This window comes from Dromaius novaehollandiae, chromosome 2, assembly GCF_036370855.1.
Source record: "Dromaius novaehollandiae isolate bDroNov1 chromosome 2, bDroNov1.hap1, whole genome shotgun sequence".
In the NCBI taxonomy this organism is placed as follows: Eukaryota; Metazoa; Chordata; class Aves; order Casuariiformes; family Dromaiidae; genus Dromaius; species Dromaius novaehollandiae.
In genome coordinates this window covers 102,948,670-102,967,661 of record NC_088099.1, presented here as the reverse complement: position 1 = coordinate 102,967,661, position 18,992 = coordinate 102,948,670, and the positions used below count along the sequence as shown (strand labels likewise).

The following is an 18,992-nucleotide window of genomic DNA, read 5'->3' as shown; positions in this document are numbered from 1 at the left end:
GACCGAAGATGTATGATATGGTTCAACATGTCATGTACAAACCATAATGGTCAAGATGGTATTGCATGCAGATAATGGAATTTTCCAGAATTGCAAGAAGCCAAGGTTAGCAACAAAAGACATATATTCTGGGTGTCTTCTTCACTGGAAGAATGAGCGACTTCTAAGTGGCTGACGGCAGGTTTGCAAGAGAGACCCAGGCCATGATGTTAACTGAGAAATACAGAAGAGCACATTTACACAGACTGGCACAGGCTCAAACTTCTGACTGCCCACGTTCCATGTTGGTTGCATGTGAAGCACTGGAAATGTACAGAGCTCTCAGAGAGCAGGCAGAGAAGGCAAGGGTGACAGTCCTTATTTAGGTAGGTGTGCCCTCAGACACACTGTTTTATTCAACATTTTACTCTCTGAATGCAAAAAATGTGGATTAGAGAAATGGTGAATACTGTGGCTGCCTGTCCTTTAATTAAACAGATGTTCATAAATCATTTGACTCCTTATTCTTATGTATGTCAAAACCCATTTTAGCATTCTTGCAAGGGAAAAGGGCCTTTATCTGTTGATGCTGACACACAAAGTGGATAGAAAAGGGTCTGTGTGCAAATAAGAATGGAGCCTACAAGTCTTTATGGTCAGTGCTGGTGCCTGACTGGTGGTGAGCTACTATTTTTTTATTGTGGCAGCTGTAATATGAGAAAACAAATTTAAATAGATGATGGTGGCTGTCATGATTATTGATGGTCACGTGCTCAGAGGCTTGGGCAGAGGGCAAAACTTTCCCAAACAGAAGTATGTGCATATACAACATCACACATGCATTATGAGTCCAACACTTCCAGGATGTACAAAGAACACAGGCACAAGTGCAAATCATGGTGCTTGTGCTGTACAACGGGTCTGCACATCTGCAGGGAACATGCCCACGGTTTCCACATGTTCCACTGTTTTGCTGGAACTATCATAACTCTTCTTGCTGCTGTGATTGCTTTTGCTCCAACCAGGCTACAAAACCATGGAATCCCTGGAAAACTCTGAAGTCCTCAAATTCTGGACAGAAAAAGAGGGCACAGCTGAAGAACATGTATGTAGGGTAACATTAGCCAAGGAGTACATCCAAACTTCAGCCAAAAGAGCTCACAGCCCAGCTGGGTTTTCTTTTCCTCTGAACTGAATGACAGAAATCCCCAGTGATCTGCGGAAAGCATGTCTACTCAAATGCTTAAATTAAGATGCCCACCACTCACGACAGCTGAGGGCAGAGGAAGCACATACTGAAAAAGAAATGAGAAAGTCTTAAAGATTTTTGGCCTCAAGTTGGCAGTATTTGGTTTGCTGTTTTGAGGAGCCTTTTGTTCCTGTGTGACTTCAGATACTGCTCATTAACTATATTTAAAATGACTAAAATTCAAAGAAGCTCCAGGACTAAGATTTATCATCCTGAATGTTCCTATTTAAAGTGTTCCTGCAATGTAGAAGGTCACTTTGCAAACACAGCACTTTTGTGTAATGGATGCATTTTTCCCTTTGCTTTTATGTCAGCTTCACTGAACTTTACAGGGCTAAAATTTTACGTACAGCAATGTCACCGTGGCTTACAAAATCCAACCTAGAAATACATTTTTTTCTTCTCAGAAGTATTCTTACCTTCTTTAAAAACCATTCTGATAGCAGAAAAGAATTTGTAATTTGAGATCTAATGATAACAATTCAACATATTTATGTACACAACAGCAAGGAAGGGCGAAAAGTGGTCAGCCAAGCAGAGCAGAAGGCTAGAGAAACATGTCTGGAATAAACCCTTCAGGAAAAAGAAGTGTGCCTTGGCAACCACATTACCCTGAACAGCCAAAGGGACATTTTGCTTAAGCCTCAGGCTGTGAAAATTCATTTAGTTTTTATTCACTACTTTCATCATCTGTCTTCAAGGTTACATGTTTAAAGTTAGTTACCTAACTCCACATTTAGGCACACAAATAAATGGGAGGAATGTGAGAGGTAGTGAACTCCACCACACTTTCGAAAGAGCTCACAGGGTTAGATATAATAAAAAATGTAATGATAAAGTCTCAGCTGAAATATTTAAAAGTGAATTGAGTTACTTAATGATCATCTGAATTTTCTGTAAGCACAGAGTACTCGCCTTAAGTAAAGCAGGCTCTTCTGAGAGCATAAGTAGAGCAATTGATATCACAGATGGTTTTAAACATGTTGGTCCATAGCCTGAAAATATGCAGCTTATATTTGCAAAACATGGACGTATCTAATAAACTTGTTTAAATATTAGGCAATACAGCAAACAGGAGGTTGAAGTCACAGAAGAGAATGTGATAGGATACAAACATGTAAGTCCTACCATGGGAATGTACTGTGAGCCAGCTCACATATTTTAGGACAAAATTTCAGGATTGCCTAAAACCAGAGTTTTAATTCAACCCATTACAAAGATTCATAAAGCTACAAACTTCACGGCTAGATCTAAACCTGGGAGTAGGGCTGCACCTCCACCAAATTAAGGGGGGGTGGCAGATTTTAGTTTTCAGTCCAGGTCTCTCACTAACAGATATATGTACAGTAAATATATATGCAGTGTTATACATTCACTTTTCACAACTTTACCTTAAAGTAGAAGGATGCTTTAAAAATGCATTAAGCTTGACAGCTGTTAAAAAAAAAATCAGCCTGATCTAATATTTCAAAGTACAGAAGATTTTACTTGAGCTTTAGAGAGGTATTGAACTTCTGCCATGGGAGATCAAGACCGTCATTGCCAAGAGATGGAAGAGCTAGTAGACAAAAGCAGAATGTTTTTGAAATGTTTCTAGATTATTAAAATGTTGACTATAATTGAACCACATGCAAGCCTAGAACCGAGAAATATGAGCTGTGTTGCAATAATGGTGTATTTTGTTTTAAACAGGAATTCAGTGTTACCTCTTTCTCTGGGCTCATAAGTTGCCTGCACTCTTCCAGTATGAAACTATTTCTGACACAAATATAGATTTCCAACAAAATTGTGATTTTTATCCTTGTTGTCACTCATGAAATTAGAAGCATGCTATCCCAGCCACTATGGATTATGCCAGCCACATCACTTTTCACGCTTCCAGGGAGTTTTACATGTGAGGTCACAGTGTTTTGTCACTTTACTGTGGGACAGCACAGTGATGTTTTGCTGTAGCACAATTCAGGCATGTCCTGAGACCATGCAACAATACGGTGTAACTGTGTCAGCATCACACAGGAACTAATCATCCTCCAGGGCAGTTACCAAAAGGTCTTAACCTCGGGAGTGGACTAGGACCAAATAATGGCAAGTAGGTTAGTGCTTCAACTCCCAGCACAGCAGAAAATGTGTTTAGGTAGATTGACCCTATCCTTTACTTGTTGTCACAAAGGCTGCACACAAGTACCAAGTGAGTACCACTCAGTGCTCAAACTGGGGATAAGAAGATGGGAAGTATGGCAGGCCTAATTCAGATTGACTGACAGAGCCTGAAAACGCAGTTGTACAGCCCTTACCTCAGGTGCACTCATTTTCAAGCAAAATTATAAATCCCACAGACATCAAATTCAAAACATGCTTTGGAAAACATTCTAAATAGCAACATTACATCACTGCAGCTATTTCTGGGATGTGAGACATAAAAAGAAAAGAACTAGAAATATCATTATCAAACCCATTCATTAAAATGCACTTGTCTTACCTCACAACACTGCTCCATTTGGGATTAGCAAAAACACCGAGGTTGACAGGATTAGGACACTCACTTGGAATGTGACTGTCCTGTTAGAGCAAACACCATGCGATGTTCATCCTCTTTACCTCATCTACAGTTTCTTGGCATACGTCTTGAAAACAGGTCTGCTGTTCTTCATACCAATGCAGAACAAGAGTAAACCCACTGAAATGCAGGTATCCCATTTTCAGATCTCTAACCAATTTAAGACTCTCAGGATGCAGGCTTTATGTCGCTACCGTGGCTTGCTGATTTCATATACTACATCACCTGCAAGTAGCCCCCAGACACTTTGAAGCCATGGGTTCATATAAAAGCAGGCAAGTGAGTCACCACTCGGCAGCTGAGCTGCAGTAACCAGCTATTCGTGTGCCTTTGGGCTGTTCCAGCACCAAAGTAAATCACAGGAGTACATTAAAGGTATCCCACTTTGCTCCTCAGCTGGGTATCCAAAACAGCGCAAGTGACCAGCAAGATTTTGCATCAGGCTTGGGGCATGTGGCAGAGTTAGCTACTGCAGCTCGGTGGGCAGACTGCAGCTTCCCAACCCATGAAAACTCAGTTCCTTTCAGTCATGTAATCATTCCCTAAATACGGCTAATAAAGAAGCTGTGCTGATAGCTAGGAATAGCCAAAGCATGAAGAGATTTTGGTTGTGTTCCCTCAGCCAATGGCTCTGGGTGTGATTTGGGAACAGCATGTGGGGATGGCATTGCTATTCCCGAAACTACTGATTTCTCCTTCACTGTGAAACTGGATGGATTTGGATCAACAGGGCAGGGTGAGGAAACTATACCACTCACTGGATAATTGGGCCAAATTGGGCCTGCTGTAAATTAGAGAAAACTTAGGTCTTCGACTTTATCTGTGCGTGACTAGTAATACAGACATTTTCCCTTAAAACCACCTTTTGGCTGTGGGCAGAAACCTTATTGCAGTCATCTGCATGAAGTGATTTAAAACAGCACATGGGTGCCTTCCAGTGTCACTATGATTTTAGATCTTAGCATTTGCTATTTAAGAGGTCTTCACGATGCCTTTTCTCTACATGTCTGTAACACATACGCTCTGGTTCCACATTTCTATTTTCTTTCAGTTGCCATCAAACAGCCCTTTCTCCACACCTGCAAAAAATAGAAATAACAAAGCCAACCCTGCTTATTTTAAATGGCAACTTCACGCAAGGTTTCAACCCAAGGTTATTTTTTTCCACCAGTTGTTTCTCTGAGAACAGATGGCATTTGCCATGGTTCACGATATATCCTATTTTTAAGTTTCTTTCTCATGCTTTTATTCTTCTGCAGTGGACTTAGCAATCAGAGAAAAATGCCTTAAGACTTGGGCTTTTTACATGCTTTTTAATGCCATTCAGGAAATTATCTCCCATTGCAAGTGCCCAGCAGCCACGCTGCTCTGTCCACCCTTCTGCAACATTTCCTGTCAGTAATTGATAAGGAACAACCTGCTTCCGGCAGTGCCAGCTCAGCAGAGCAGTAAAACATTGACACAACAGAATTGGCAATGAGAAAGTTCAAATTAAAGTCATGCACCACAAAGTGATCTCTTGTATGTGGCATTGCAGGGAACAGTCCCATGTTCCACTGCAAAATCCAATACACCAAGGACGTCTCACACGGTACCTGATTTTCTCTTTGGTATTTCCTCTCCACATTTCATGTTCAAAGAAGGCTCCCCCAGAACTGGAGAAACAATGAAAAATAGAGTCAGGAACTGACACGGTATTTGGTTTGCTATTTCTTATACAGCAAATTCATAGGATAAAGTCAATCTTACTTTGCAAGTAACTGCAAGCTCAGTCTGCTTCTATTTTGATCCATCTGTAAAAGAATCCAAAAAAAGCTTGAGCTTTTAAACTCTGCCAGAGAGATTAGGCTAGGTTTCAGACCATGCTAACACGGCTAAGTGGCTCCTGGGTCAGAGCTGTTTCCTATCCAGCGAAGCAGAGAGAGTTCCTATAGACTTGCAAAAGCCCACATAGATGTATCTGAAGCTAGTATTTGGAAAGAATCATATGAATAGGGAAGAAAATGCTGCTGTGAATGCTTAAAAAGGGAAGACGCACACAGCCACAGCAACTCATTCACCAAAGAAACACAAAAGCCAACATCGCTAATTCACTACCAAAGGCCTCCAGGTTGCCTTTCCACCAGCATCAGGAGGACCTTCACTTTGGTTCCATGATCCTGATTCATTTCTATTTTATTTTTCTGTCAGGCTAAGAGCTAAAGTGGTAATAGCTCAAAAGTACAATTTTCTAAGGAAGCTCTGGCTCACTCCCTCACCGAAATCTCCTTGGGGCTTAGCAAACTGTGGAAGGAACTGTGATGAAATGAATTGTGTCAGTTGGTTGAGGAAGTAATATCCAAATTCAATCAGGGTAGATCCCCCTCAAAACATCCTTGAATTTGAGGAGAAATGAAAATGGAATCAATTTGGGATCAGATTAAATATTTGAATCCAAGCACTAGGAATCTGAAAATGAGGAAGGAGAATTTTTCACATATGTGCTTCACACCAAGTCAATGAGGGGGAATTATCTGACTTTTTTCTTCTAGTTTCAGTGATAAGGGTATGCATATGGAGTATTAAAGACCACACTTCTCCTTTTTCTAATGAAATAAGGGCAGGATTTGATCTTAAGAGAATGTCCTACACACTAGACTATTCTGAAGTTCTGTTTTTTTGAAACACTCCTGACTACAGCTGTTCCTCTATTTATAACATACTTAAGCCATGTGTCTCTGTTCCCCAGCAAGTGCCCTAGCTGTTATGATATCAAGTTATTCTCAATCTCTTTGACCCCATGAATATATGTAACACTCCAAAACCCTGAATTGTTTTGCAGCTCTGCTTTCATCCTATCTTCAGAAGTCAGATTTTAGATGACTACAACATTTGGAAAAATGGAATGGAAGCATTTCTGAGAAATTTACTGTTTGCTTATTTCTGCATAGCTTCTTTAAACCAACACTTTTCATAGCAGAAAAGTCTCAAAAGGAAATGAAATAAGAATTATTCCCAGAAATCTGAAGCTGCTTCACCATAAGTATTACAGAAAAAAATAATAAAACCTCTTGGGTACCCTTCCAACCAAGTTATACAGTCCATTCCCTTCATGTCAAAGTTTAATGTTTCTGCCATTAGGCTGAGTCCCCAGAGTATGTCACAATAAGCTTGAGTGAGAGCGTATGAGAACTGCAAGTAGGATAAATGACCTTCTGGTCTCACATACGCTTATTTTCTCGCTATTTTTCTACAGCACTTTAAACAGCCAGTCTTGCCAGTTACTGATTTTCATACTAGTGCTGTTTTGTAGCACATTGCTTTGAACTTGTGAGGCTCCTTGTCAAAGAAGGTGCTATTCAGCTTGAGAATAAAATCAGTCTAATGCAGTCTTAAGAAATGTAACCAGAGAGAGCAAACAACTGAACCAAAGGCCCACTTTCAGGCAGTCTGCAGAGACTATTTCTCTCGCTCTCAGAAAGACCATGCACATATTCCATATTCCTCAGTTCAAAGAAATATAATGCTGCAAATTCTAGCACTCAAAAGTGAGGAAATGCCTGTGCAAATCCTAATTCTTTCCCATGGAGCATATACACCAAGATCCAGTGTTTAGTTATATACTATTTTCCCACAGTTTCCAGCCTCCTTCAGTGTGCATGATGAACTGTGCTTTGGGCACAGAAGTGGCATGTTAAAGGGGGACTCTGCTCTGATAAGACTCACAGTTGCAGAAGTTGGGAGAGGTCTGTGTTTGCTTCCCTTTGACAATAGACCTGGAGCTAAGGGGGCTCTAAAAGTGAAAAGTATCAGGGATTGCCTTCCTGTGTACCTACATGGGGGTTGGAAACTTCATGGTCTGGAGCAAGAGCCCCTCTTCCTGCCCTGACTGCCCTACTGCAAGGTCATTAAGAGAGCGTGGTGGAGGAGGAAGGAGAAACCACCATGCATCAAACTCAATGGACAGGAACCTCTGGGACTGACTATGGTAGGAGGAGTTAGGAGGGAAGACCTGGAAAGACTTCAGGTTTTGCGGAGGAGCTTCCCACGTTTGGAACCAGAAGTCCTCACTCTCATATTGAGCTACCGACACAGCGAAGGGAGGGACTGAAAGCGAAGTGCCCATGAGATCAGCATGAGGGAGAAGGGCATAGCCAAGGCACTTGAGTCACTGGCTGGCTGTATTTCCAACAACTGGTTTGACTGCAAGAGGTTGAGCTGTCTCCCAGGCTGCCTTGAAAAGGGTGGGTTTTGTAGTTCTGGCAATTCTGTGCCACCCTGGAAAACAAGATTTTCCCCGTCTCTTTCACAGTTTTCCTACTCTGCCAAAGAGTTCCCTAAGATCCTTCCTAAGCAGGTGTCCTAAACATTCCCACACTTTGTTTTCCAGCTGCCTAGTTTGGGACATTTGATACATGGATAAAAAATAAGAATTCCCAGCTCCTGCTGAAGGTCCACAGGACCTGTGCTTTAAATGCAAATATAAAAAGAGAATGAAATTCTAAGTACTCTGATCTCTGGTATCTCAGACACAAAATCCCAAATGAGTGGACACATCAGGCAGTAATGGCTTTAACATCTGCATCTCAGAGGCTCACATATGAAATGGGGCTAACACCATTCCACCTCACTGAAGTGCTAGCTAAAGGCAGAAATCCACTCATGCTCATAGAGAGCTTAGAAACTATGATCAGAGCATTCAAAGTCCCTAAGGAAAGTCTGTAGTCAGTGCAGGGTTCAGGAGATATGTATTAAGCAACATGAAGGTCTCAACACCAAGTGGTGAGACTAAAAGGAAATGAATAAGCATCCTCCATTCTGAGTGAGGTGAGAAGTCCAAAGTGGGAAAATACAGTGTGATCACCTACTTGAAGACTGTCTTAATGCAAACATATGGAACAGGGGAAAAGGATGGGGGAACAAATTAGGCATTTTAATAGCTGAATTTAAATCAGGTACATCTAAATATCTAGCTTTGGCTGCACAGATACACAAACATACACACGTTTATGTTGAAAATTGACCCAGATACCTCCTAATTGCCACCAGAAAAAAAATATATAAAAAAATAATAATTTATATATATATAAATATATATATATACAGACACACTACCCAGTTTGCAGCCCAGGTTACCCTTAGCTTCTCTCCCCTGTGGACATAACTCATACAAGGTATGCTTAAAAATAGCCTCAGGTGCTGAATTAAAAATACTATTTTATTTACAATTCTGTAGCAAATGATTCACTGTAGATATACGTCAATGTATTTATTAAATATTCATCATTCAATGGTTTGTTTCTACTGTTATAAGGCAATGCAGTGACAGTACCAGTGCTTAGATACCAGCGACAATTGCCTTACAACTACTATGAGTAGCCTTCTCTGCAATAAGGCAATAAATTGCCACTTATTTGCCAGAAATATATATTTTGCAAAGCACCTGCTTTTCATTTTAAGTAGCCTTGCTATTTGGACCTAAATTTAACCTTCAGATAGTGAAGCCTCTTTGCTGCTACAGTCATCTAGTTTGCTCCTAGGATCGGTGAGGTTTCAATATGCAGGCACTCCAAAGGTTCTGTGGGCACTGACAACATTCGCCAGTGGTATGCAGGCATTTTCAGAGAAGGATTCCCCTTTCTGCAGGAGCCACCTTGAGCCAGATGCTCCTTCCTACCATAAAACACTTTCACCTTTAAAAACAAGTTCAACCTTGTGAACCTTAATCCCAGATTTTGGAAAGCAACAGATCAAATATGCTCCTTTTTTATCTAAGAAATGTATGCGCCTAAAAACATACACTGCCTCACTCAGTGTAGAAGTACCAGTAAATGCATGCATCTTTCATTCAGTCTCAGTAGAAAATACTGCTTTGTGCTGGACCCAGAGCTGACCTTTTAGCTGGAGATCCTAGAAATATTTCTGCCAAGTTTTAGTTATTCTGCATGGAGGTTTTATTCCAAATCTTCATTTTTTTTTTCCTATGGGGCATGCTCAATCATATACAAAAGCAGCGAGCTGAATTTCATAGAGCAAAGCTGAACACAGTGTTTCTTTAGGTACTTCAATACAGCCCATTTGCAATGCTTACACCTGAAATCTCACCACAATCAACAGCAGAGTTCCAGTCACCTGGATTTTTCTCTTCAAACATGAAGTGTCACACAAAGGTTATTACATGGAGTACAGGCAAGAAGCAGTTTAGGCTGACATGTTTTCTTTAGTAATTGGGACAGATTACAAGAAGGCATGAGTTTGGCCTCCACAACTCAGCTGACTGATGGTAACTTACTTGCTCAGCCACAATAAATTAATAATTTGCAACTGTACAAACATACCTTTAAAATAGCAAAACATGCATAGAATGGTTAAAGACAAGAAGTCACTTGGAATGGCAAAGGAGAAGTCTTTACCTTTTTCTGTTTGCCAGAAGCAATTTAATTATAACCCTTTATTTGCCTGTCTCTGGTGCTCCATTGCCACTTTCTGCCAGTGAAACCACAATGGTGATGTCAGATGGCTGTTGGGGTGTCAGTTAGTAGAATCTGACTTAAACATGGTCAACACATTTCTGCATACATATACTTCTTTAATCGTGCAATGATAGAGGGGAAAAGGAGATGTGCTTAGAAAGATTACCACCTGAACAAGCCTTGCCTGGGATGTTTGTTCCAAACCAGTCACACTGGCCTGCACGGCTGCTCTCAGAAGTAATGATATTCATTCTACAGCCAGATGCAAAATGATTTCTGGCTTTCAGACTCTCAAAGAAATATTTTCCTTTCTGTTCCTGAAACCAACCAATACTGCAGTATCCACAACTGTTTCTAATGCAATTGCCTGAAGAGCGTGTATAGCCACTGGGCAAGGATTCCCAGAAAATGGCAGCTTTCCAGATGGAACATAACATTTTCTGCCCACTTCTCAGTTTAACTCTTTGCTTCAGTCTATGACTACACTGCTGGGATTGTACTTCTGTTTCACTAACAGTCCTTAGTGAAGACAGAAGTCTTGAAATGGGATGGTGAAAGTTGGACACGTCATTTAGAAAACCACTCTGAACTGTTGGTTAGGCTATGCAGACAGTTCTGTCTCCAGAAACCATGATGTTTCTCTTACTCTAGCTTGCTGTGCAACCCAATGTTGTGGAAGATCTTGGAAGACACAATGATTTTGTCAAGGGGAGTCTAAAACCTGACTTAGTTATTGAGATCTATCAGTAAGGACAGAGAGAGTCAAAGCAATAAGGGATCTGTTAGCCACAACCAACACTGATTCCAGAATCTCAAATACATGTCTTTGTACTTGAAGTTTTAATAAAGATGTCTTCACACTATGTATATTCTACTACATATGGTATTACAATATATTGTGCATACTACATATAGAGTACAATACTATATATTGTACTAAATATGAAATTTACTACAAAAAGTTGTGACAACACCTACATCTCCATGCACTGGAAAATACAGCCACCCTGCAGAGCTGTGGGAACTCCAAAACATTGCTTGCCACCCATCTCCGGGAACACCAGGCATCTATACAGAATTTAACTCAGAGAACAAAGAGCATGATGGCGGGTTTGTGGCTTCCAACTGGGCTGCATCATAGGCGAGTAGCAGAGACCTACCAGGGACCCTACCTACACTTATACAGGCTGCAAATCTTGCAAGGCTTGAACAGGCCACCATGTTTGGTGAAGAATATGTCTATGTTCACCAGCAAAAAGAACCCCCTTAAATCATCACCCCATACATCTTGTCTCAAGCAGCACTTGATGTCAAAAGGGAAATAGGCAGGAGCAGTGACTGCTGAAGGGAGCCGGCCCCAATCCCATACATACTGATCTCTGCCCTGGCAGCAGCAGCAAACCTGATTTCCCTGGGTGCTGGCATGAGCAATGCAATCTATGAAGACATGACTAGTTTGCTGTGCCCTTGGCAGTCTGCTGCTGCCCAAGGCAAAAACCTATATCACCTATGCACTTGCCTGGCCCTGTTTTCCAGTCAGTTCTCTGTTACGTGTTCAAATGACTCTACTAGCACCTCGAAATAAGTCATTTGGGCCCCACCTAAAGTTCAGAGCGATTTTAACAGTTGCCTTGACTCATGGATCTATGGACTATTTGCCAGTAGCATCCAGAGACTGTTAAAGCCCACACACAATTGAGACAACCTTGATATTATTGCTTAGAACAGTGCCCACTTGAGTCATGCTATAATTCGGTCATTATTATTTTCATGAAAAAAAGGCATATTCTCCCCCTTCCCCCCACAGAGTGGGGAGCGCACAGGAAGGATTTATCCCACATAAAAATAAATTGCTATTTGCATGTCAGAAAATGGCTGTGGAGAACAAAAACATCAATTATTCAGGTGCGACAAACAAACAAAAGGGAAAATTTTCCAGTTTTTAAAAAGAAATAGGTTATCTACAAGCAGTGGGTCCATTTTTTTATTCACAAAGCAATTACTATAGCCTCCTCTGTATAGAGTATATGTATCAAATCTGACACACTAGTTTGATTACAGAGAGAAAAAGCAAAACAACGAGCTTTTACAGCCAAAGAGCCTTGAGTTCTAACAGATTTCAGCCTGTGGAGAGATATTCCATTATGCCTTTAGAAACTTGCCCCCAAAAATGCCAGAAAGAGAAAAACATTTTTTCACAATTTTTTTGAGGAGAGAGATGCTTTCCCTTTTAATCAGTGACTTGAAGATGTCAGCTCCATTCTTACACTTTAATGTGCTGTTAGCACATCAGTTGCAGGGCAGTCATCTTGGTGATCCTTATTGTGACTAAATACAATCTAAGATACCACAGATCATAAATCTCTTGGGTAAATTATTTATATCTCTTTTGCAACCAGAGGTGCCAATGACGTGGAGATAAGAACACTGCTGCACTGCCTGCACACTCAGGTTGGAATGTGGGTCAGCATCTGCCCTTCTGCCATCTCCACTGCTGTTTCCCATACGAGCTAGGATGGATAGCCCAGCCTGCACTCCAGACACCCTCTCATTTGCTGGGGTAATTATTCTCCTTCTTGAACCATCCATCCCCAAATAGTTCCCGGCCCTGACTGAACCACATTCCCAGGCTCTGCTAGGAAGAGCAACAACCTCCCCACTCCTGAGACAGAGCTAACTCACTATAGATTTAGCTCACTTTTTTCTTATTCTGACAGGTTTTAATGAGGCCAGGAAAAAATAGTGAGCACAGATAATGAAAATGGTATTTTGTGTGAAGAGTTAGTTCAGTAATAGTTTGACTGAGGGATAAAATAGCAGACTGTGGACGGGCTTTTTTTTTTTTTTTTTTTTTTTTTTTTTTTTTTGCTTCATCATCTATTTATCTTAAGATGGCAAACAGCTAGCAAAGTGCTCATTAATGGATAGTGGTCTTAAAACAAACCATCAATTACAGAGAATGTTTTCACTTCTAGAGGCTAAAAAGCATTCAGTATCATTCAGTTGGTTGCATGTTTTTCGAGTGATGAGAAATCCAAGAAGTAAAAACATAAAAAAAAGAAAATAGTGAAACCGTTGTGCATTCTCCATACCAGTGTGCTTTGAAATAGCACAATAACTGAGGCTTAGATTATCAGTGTTCTTGCAAAACTTGGCTTTTGCAATGTTATAGCCTAATCTTTTTTGACCTGATTGTCTTTCTTCAGTGGGTCTGTAAATGCTCAAGTCCCATAAAGTAAAGCACATACATGCAAGAAGGCCAGGCTGCAGCTTTAATGGATACTGCCAAGAACATTCATGCTTATCATTTTTTTCTTTTCATTTTAGCCCTTGTGCACTGACAGATCAAGAAAGAGGAAACTTCAAATTAGTTACAAAAAATTCAAGTATGAAAGGTCAGAAGTTTTTCTGTCTCTAGAGTGGCAGAGAACACCCCATGCTCATAAACCAGCCCTTTTTTCCCTTCATTTGTGTCCAACCTGAAACAGTCTCTGCAGAGAAAACACAAAGTGCGTTGGCCAACGTTACAAGAACAGTTCCTCACTGTATTACACAGAAAAGGGAACTGCTTGCACCACTGGAAACAATAGAAATAACAGCAGCCTAAAGCTATGTAAAATAGAGCATTGACCCTTATGGGCCTATTTATATCATCTAAAATAAATGAAGATATCTTCTTAAATCTCCTTGCAGGAGATTTACACTATCTCAGGAAAAACACAGCTACTGTATCTGAATTGGTGATAAAAACATGCTTCTCTGCTGTGGGCACAGAATTAACTATCTGAATGTTAAAGTACCCATCAACATCTTTTTACACAATAGACATGAGGTTTGGAAAATGTGTCTCTAAAGTATGGGTGATACTCAAGCAAGCTCTGAAATTACAAGCTGTATAGAGCATTTCCAAAGCAAGAACAACACTTTTGTTCTGAATTCCTCTTTATAAGTAGATTGCAACATGATATAGAGCTGGTCTGAGATGCCTCTGCATTAGGCTCTAGTTACTGTCTTAACGTTCAGAAATAAATTTTGACTGCATGACTTGATTTTATGCTGTTGACTATTCGTATATGAGGCAGTTCATCATTCTCTGCTCTGAACCAGAGCCACATCAGGGACCGATTTTCTCTTTGCATGTGGACACACATTGAATTTACAGAAGATGTGGAAACATATGGAACATATGGAAAGTTGGCTCTCTGCAAGTGGAAAGCTCTCTCCAGAAACCTGACTTCTCATGATGACAGAGGTGCTTGTTTGCTTGTATGCATGTGTTCTCACCGCGTGCTAAAATGATCCCCCCCACCCCTAGTTGTGTGCTCATGCCATGAGCGATAAAGTAAGGCCTGTCAAGCCATTTCGGATTCAGATCGTTCTTATTACTCAGCCCAACGGATATTGTCTCACTGAGATAGGCCAGTGGTTTCACAGGAATGGGTTGCGTTATCTTGCTATTGTATAACCACAGTTCCAACTGCAAAGAAAATATTTCCACCCATATAAATATTTAATACCAGCCATATCATCACGTAGAGGAAAGCATAGTAGAGATCCCTTTGAGACTATCCTGAAGCATGCTAAATACAACAGTACCGGCTCATTTCAGTAGAAATTGTTCATACCTACTATCTCTCAGAGCCAAGACTTATGAATATGAATTCTATGACTCTGTTCAGGGTGGGTTTACTGAAGACGCAGAAATACTCCCATTAGCATGGCCTGTCCACATCTGGGGTTAGAGTTCAGAAAAGAAACATGGCCTCCCTTTTCAGCTGCAAATTATGTGCTTAATTAGCCAAACGTCAAACCACGCTTGCAAGTAAATGCATGCACAAATAGGAAGGTCAGCTCAGACTAAGTTCAACCTTTAAAAGCTAGTTTTCAGGGTCCAATCCTTACTGCAGCAGACACGCAAATTCATTACAGTTCAAACCCACTGTCACTTTTTATTAGTTGTTTCTACAACCTAAAACAAGGCCAAGAACAAGAATTGTTCTTTCCACAAACAGAGCTCTTCTTAGCCCAGGGTTATTGAGACAGAAAGGCTTGGAGCAGTTATGAAGTCTGTGATGCCAAGTCCCATGCTATGTTCTTGCAGGAAGACAGTATTTCTATTCCAGGACTTCCCTAAGTGTAAAAAAACTAACACATGCAGCATGGGGGGTAGCGGACTCTCTTTCACTAGAGAGAAATATTTAGACTCCTCATGACCAATAATTACCTTTTACACTCAGGACCATCTTGACTTGGAGTAAAACCAACAAAGTATGGGATAAAGGACACAACAAGGCCGAGGCTTATTTCTTTCAACTATTAGTCACAGCAGGGAATTACTAAGTCAATACTTGGTTGCAAAGGGCTTCAGGCAGGGACTATGGGCCAAATTATCATGCACAGAAGCTGAGACACACTGACCGAAATTCTTAATGGTAGTAAGTATTAGAGTGCAAGGGAGATGTACCCTCTTAAGTCAGAATTGAATTTGGCCCTCCAATTTTTCAAAGTACATGGCTGCAAACAGGCCAGGTCCAGCTCCACAGACTTGGAAGACTCCTACTGACTTCAGTATGATTTAGATGGAGCCCAAGGTGTTTAAAAAAGACATTAACCAACAACAGGCAAAAAAGCATGTATCTTAACTTCTCCTGTTCTAATGATGGGCCTGAAAACAACTTGGAGGGAAACTATGGGCCAGATGGACTGCTTTTGGCAGCAGGCAACAAGCCTTGGTCACCACCTTGGAATAAGCCTGGGGAATGGGGACTGCTCCAGGTACACTGCCTGGTCACCCAGCACAGCCTCCTGAAGAACCACTGCTGGGGCAGAGATCGGATGAGCCATACAGAAAGGCTGACAAAAAGCACTAGACCTTCCACACACAGGTTTCATGCTCTTTTTGTCAGACATGCCAGACAAGTAAATACCACGAAGCTCCCAGGGAAAATTGTCTGACCTAGCCCCTCCGCATTTTTAAAGAAGTAATCGTTTAGCTCTATATACCATCATACAGAGGCTTGTAGGTTGCCTCCACATAGCAGAAGTGCTTTTGACATGCTAAGCAGGAACCACGTCCAGGCCAATTTTTAAAATAAAAAGCATCAACTCTCCTCCCCACACCCAAACAGAGCAAATCATGTGAGAGCTCAATGAAGCCAAATCAAACAACCCATTTCCCAGATGCTTTAAGGGACCATTTAATTGCCTGAGGAGACTTCATCATGACTAAAGGTACATATAGCCATCCCTTCGCTGAGGCAAAGGCATTACCTTCTACCATTTTGTGTGTAAATAGTTATTTCCTTCCACCTTCATCTGTCTCCACCAAACCCCAAAGCTAACCAGACTATGAGAAAGCATGCTGACCCATGTGAAAAGCCCAGAACAATGAAACATGGCATGAGAACATGACAGCTTTAATTTTTCATAGGATTAGCTTGCTTAAATTTGACCAGATAGAAGAGAAAATAAAGGATACACATGAAAAGACAGCTGGTTACATCACCTCATCAGTTCCATGAGTGTGTTTTCTTGTACTTTTTTCTTCCCTTTTTTAACATTTCTAGGGACCTCAAGTGAGTCAAAGTGTCCCTTACTCTCTCACGCACAAGAGGAACTGCAAAACATGTCACAGAAGTTTTATCTTTGAAGAGCCAGACACAAAAACAGATTCTACTGCAGCATTAAACATAAATTACGCAACAACTCCTGAGCTTCCCCCAAGAGCTGGCATCTTGCTTTTCTTGTCTCAAAACATGCAAGTAACACTTGGATGTGTTTTGTGCACCCCTGTCATCCATTCTCCGGGGGAAAAAAAAAAAAAAGAACTTGGGGGAGAAAGCTTTCATTTCATAAATAAATAACAGAGAGAAGGAACTTGGTGAGAAACATTAACATCCGAAATGGAAAAATGAGAAACCAAGGGGGAAGTATCGTGCAAAGTGCTTTGGGTGTTCAGGAACTCTGAGGGAAAGTTGTGCAAGACACCCCAAAAAGCAGGAAGAAATATGTAATCTGTATGTGTGCATGTTTTAGGAGAGGAAACAGATGATAGCAAAAGACACAGGCAAAAAAAGAAAAAAATTATCAAGGAGAAAGAGACTTGAACTCCTCAATTCCACTTGGTAACTTCTCCTTTCGTCTCTCCGAGTTTGTGTATGTGTTTGATTAGGTAACTCAGACCAGAGACATAGCCATGAGTGCTTACATCTCACGTCAGTGTATAAACGACCTCCTTCTCATAGATGCTAAGCACATAACTTCCCCCAGCTTCAGCCAGAGATGCAGAAGTTCTCTGTCTGTAATATCATTGCTTTTCCATTTTTATTGAAATGCTGAATTCTTATGCAGATGCCCACCTTTGAACATTTAACCTAGGGGCCTCCATTTCCCCTACCCCCCTCCAAGTAAAATGGATACAGAGATGAGTTACTTCAGGGCAGATTGCAAAAGTGAGAGGAAAAAAAATAACTGAATTTACCACATCCTTCTTCACTTTTTAATTAGGGGCAAAATTGGAGGAAAGATACTGGGAGCAAAATCAATCCAATTTGCTGCTCTTGATTTAGGTTTTTTTTTTCAGTGACAATTTGACTCCTAAGACCAAATTCTCCCTGGGGAAATAATTCCACTAACTTCAAGGCAATTGTTCCAATAGATAAATTGCTTACCTTTCTTTCTCAGCTCTGCGCTTTCTTCCTTTGCTCTCTGAACCTGAAAATATCTTAAATTGCAGGACACTTCTCCACCAGGCCTTCAAATGAGATCTTCATAGTGAGGAGCATTTTGTTTATATGACCAAGCTTTTGTCCATACCTACAGTGAGTTTTAAAGTGAATTAGAAATTACTTCAACTGTAAAACATCAGGGAAAAAAAGACTTTGCAATATCCAGCATTCTGATTAGAAGAAAGAGTAAGTGGGACACACTGGCTGATGTGAAGTATTAGTGATAGGAAAAAAAACGACCTTTCTTTACACTCATAATTCATTAATGTGGCTTCCCCACTTCCCATCTGCAACATGATAGTATTGCTGCATTGCTGCATATATTGTGCATCAGCGTGATTATTTTAGCTCTGTTAATTCAAATCATGATAGAAAATTTGTAGTTTATTCCTGCTAACTTTTTTCTTTTCTCTTCTAGGGCTCTTCCTTTACTTAGGACCTATGATCAAGATAAATTTTGAGGATCCTGACTGTGGGCTCAGTTGAATCTAAACTCTACAGAATTTATGTTCTGCTTCTCATTTTTCAGCCCTACCATTCCTTTGTAAGATATCCCATTGGGAAGTAACCAGAAAACCATTTCCTTTTTTTTTTTTTTTGAGGACCTTAAAAGTCACATAAGAAAGATGAAATGACCATCAATAGTTCCCAGAGGGAAGGCTGGAAATAGAGAAGATTCATGAGTAGTTCTTAATGCATCAGCTTCTCCCACACATTCAAAACCCACATGAAAATCAGAACCCGCACAGTAAAAGCCCTTATGATCTTGTGCGCCACTTAAAAATTTAAACAGTCTTCTAATGGAAAAAGATAACCGATTAAAGGCAACAGTGCCCATCTACCAACATAATGTTCATGCTGCTCAGCCTGCTGGGGCTTTCTATTTTGCTGTTAAAGCCTTTCTTGCTCTTTTCTTTTATATAGCACCAACTGAGACGGAAGCCTAACAAAGGTGTCATTGTTTCCCAGGAGGGATCTTCGCTTCATTCTCCCACATGGGAGACACCCAGATGTAACTGCTAGGTGAT

General features: G+C 40.7%; 1 protein-coding gene across 12 annotated transcripts in view; it reads right to left on the bottom strand.

The window, feature by feature from the left end:
• The window catches only part of F13A1 (coagulation factor XIII A chain), a 309,393-nt gene that overhangs the window by 102,809 nt on the left and 187,592 nt on the right, over positions 1-18,992 (bottom strand). For 2 of the 12 annotated variants that reach the window (XM_064507070.1, XM_064507072.1), the window contains 4 exons: positions 17,908-18,052; positions 16,743-16,853; positions 5,535-5,578; positions 5,381-5,440 (listed from right to left, as the gene is read on the bottom strand). The exons of 4 other annotated variants lie outside the window; for them this stretch is intronic. In XM_064507070.1, the coding sequence (XP_064363140.1) occupies positions 5,381-5,440; positions 5,535-5,578 (104 nt within the window). In that variant the 5' untranslated portion in view covers positions 16,743-16,853; positions 17,908-18,052. Of the gene's footprint in view, positions 1-3,707; positions 4,865-5,380; positions 5,441-5,534; positions 5,579-16,742; positions 16,854-17,907; positions 18,053-18,992 lie in introns of those variants that run through there. 6 more of the 12 variants (XM_064507071.1, XM_064507073.1, XM_064507069.1 and 3 more) reach the window with 5 other exon arrangements.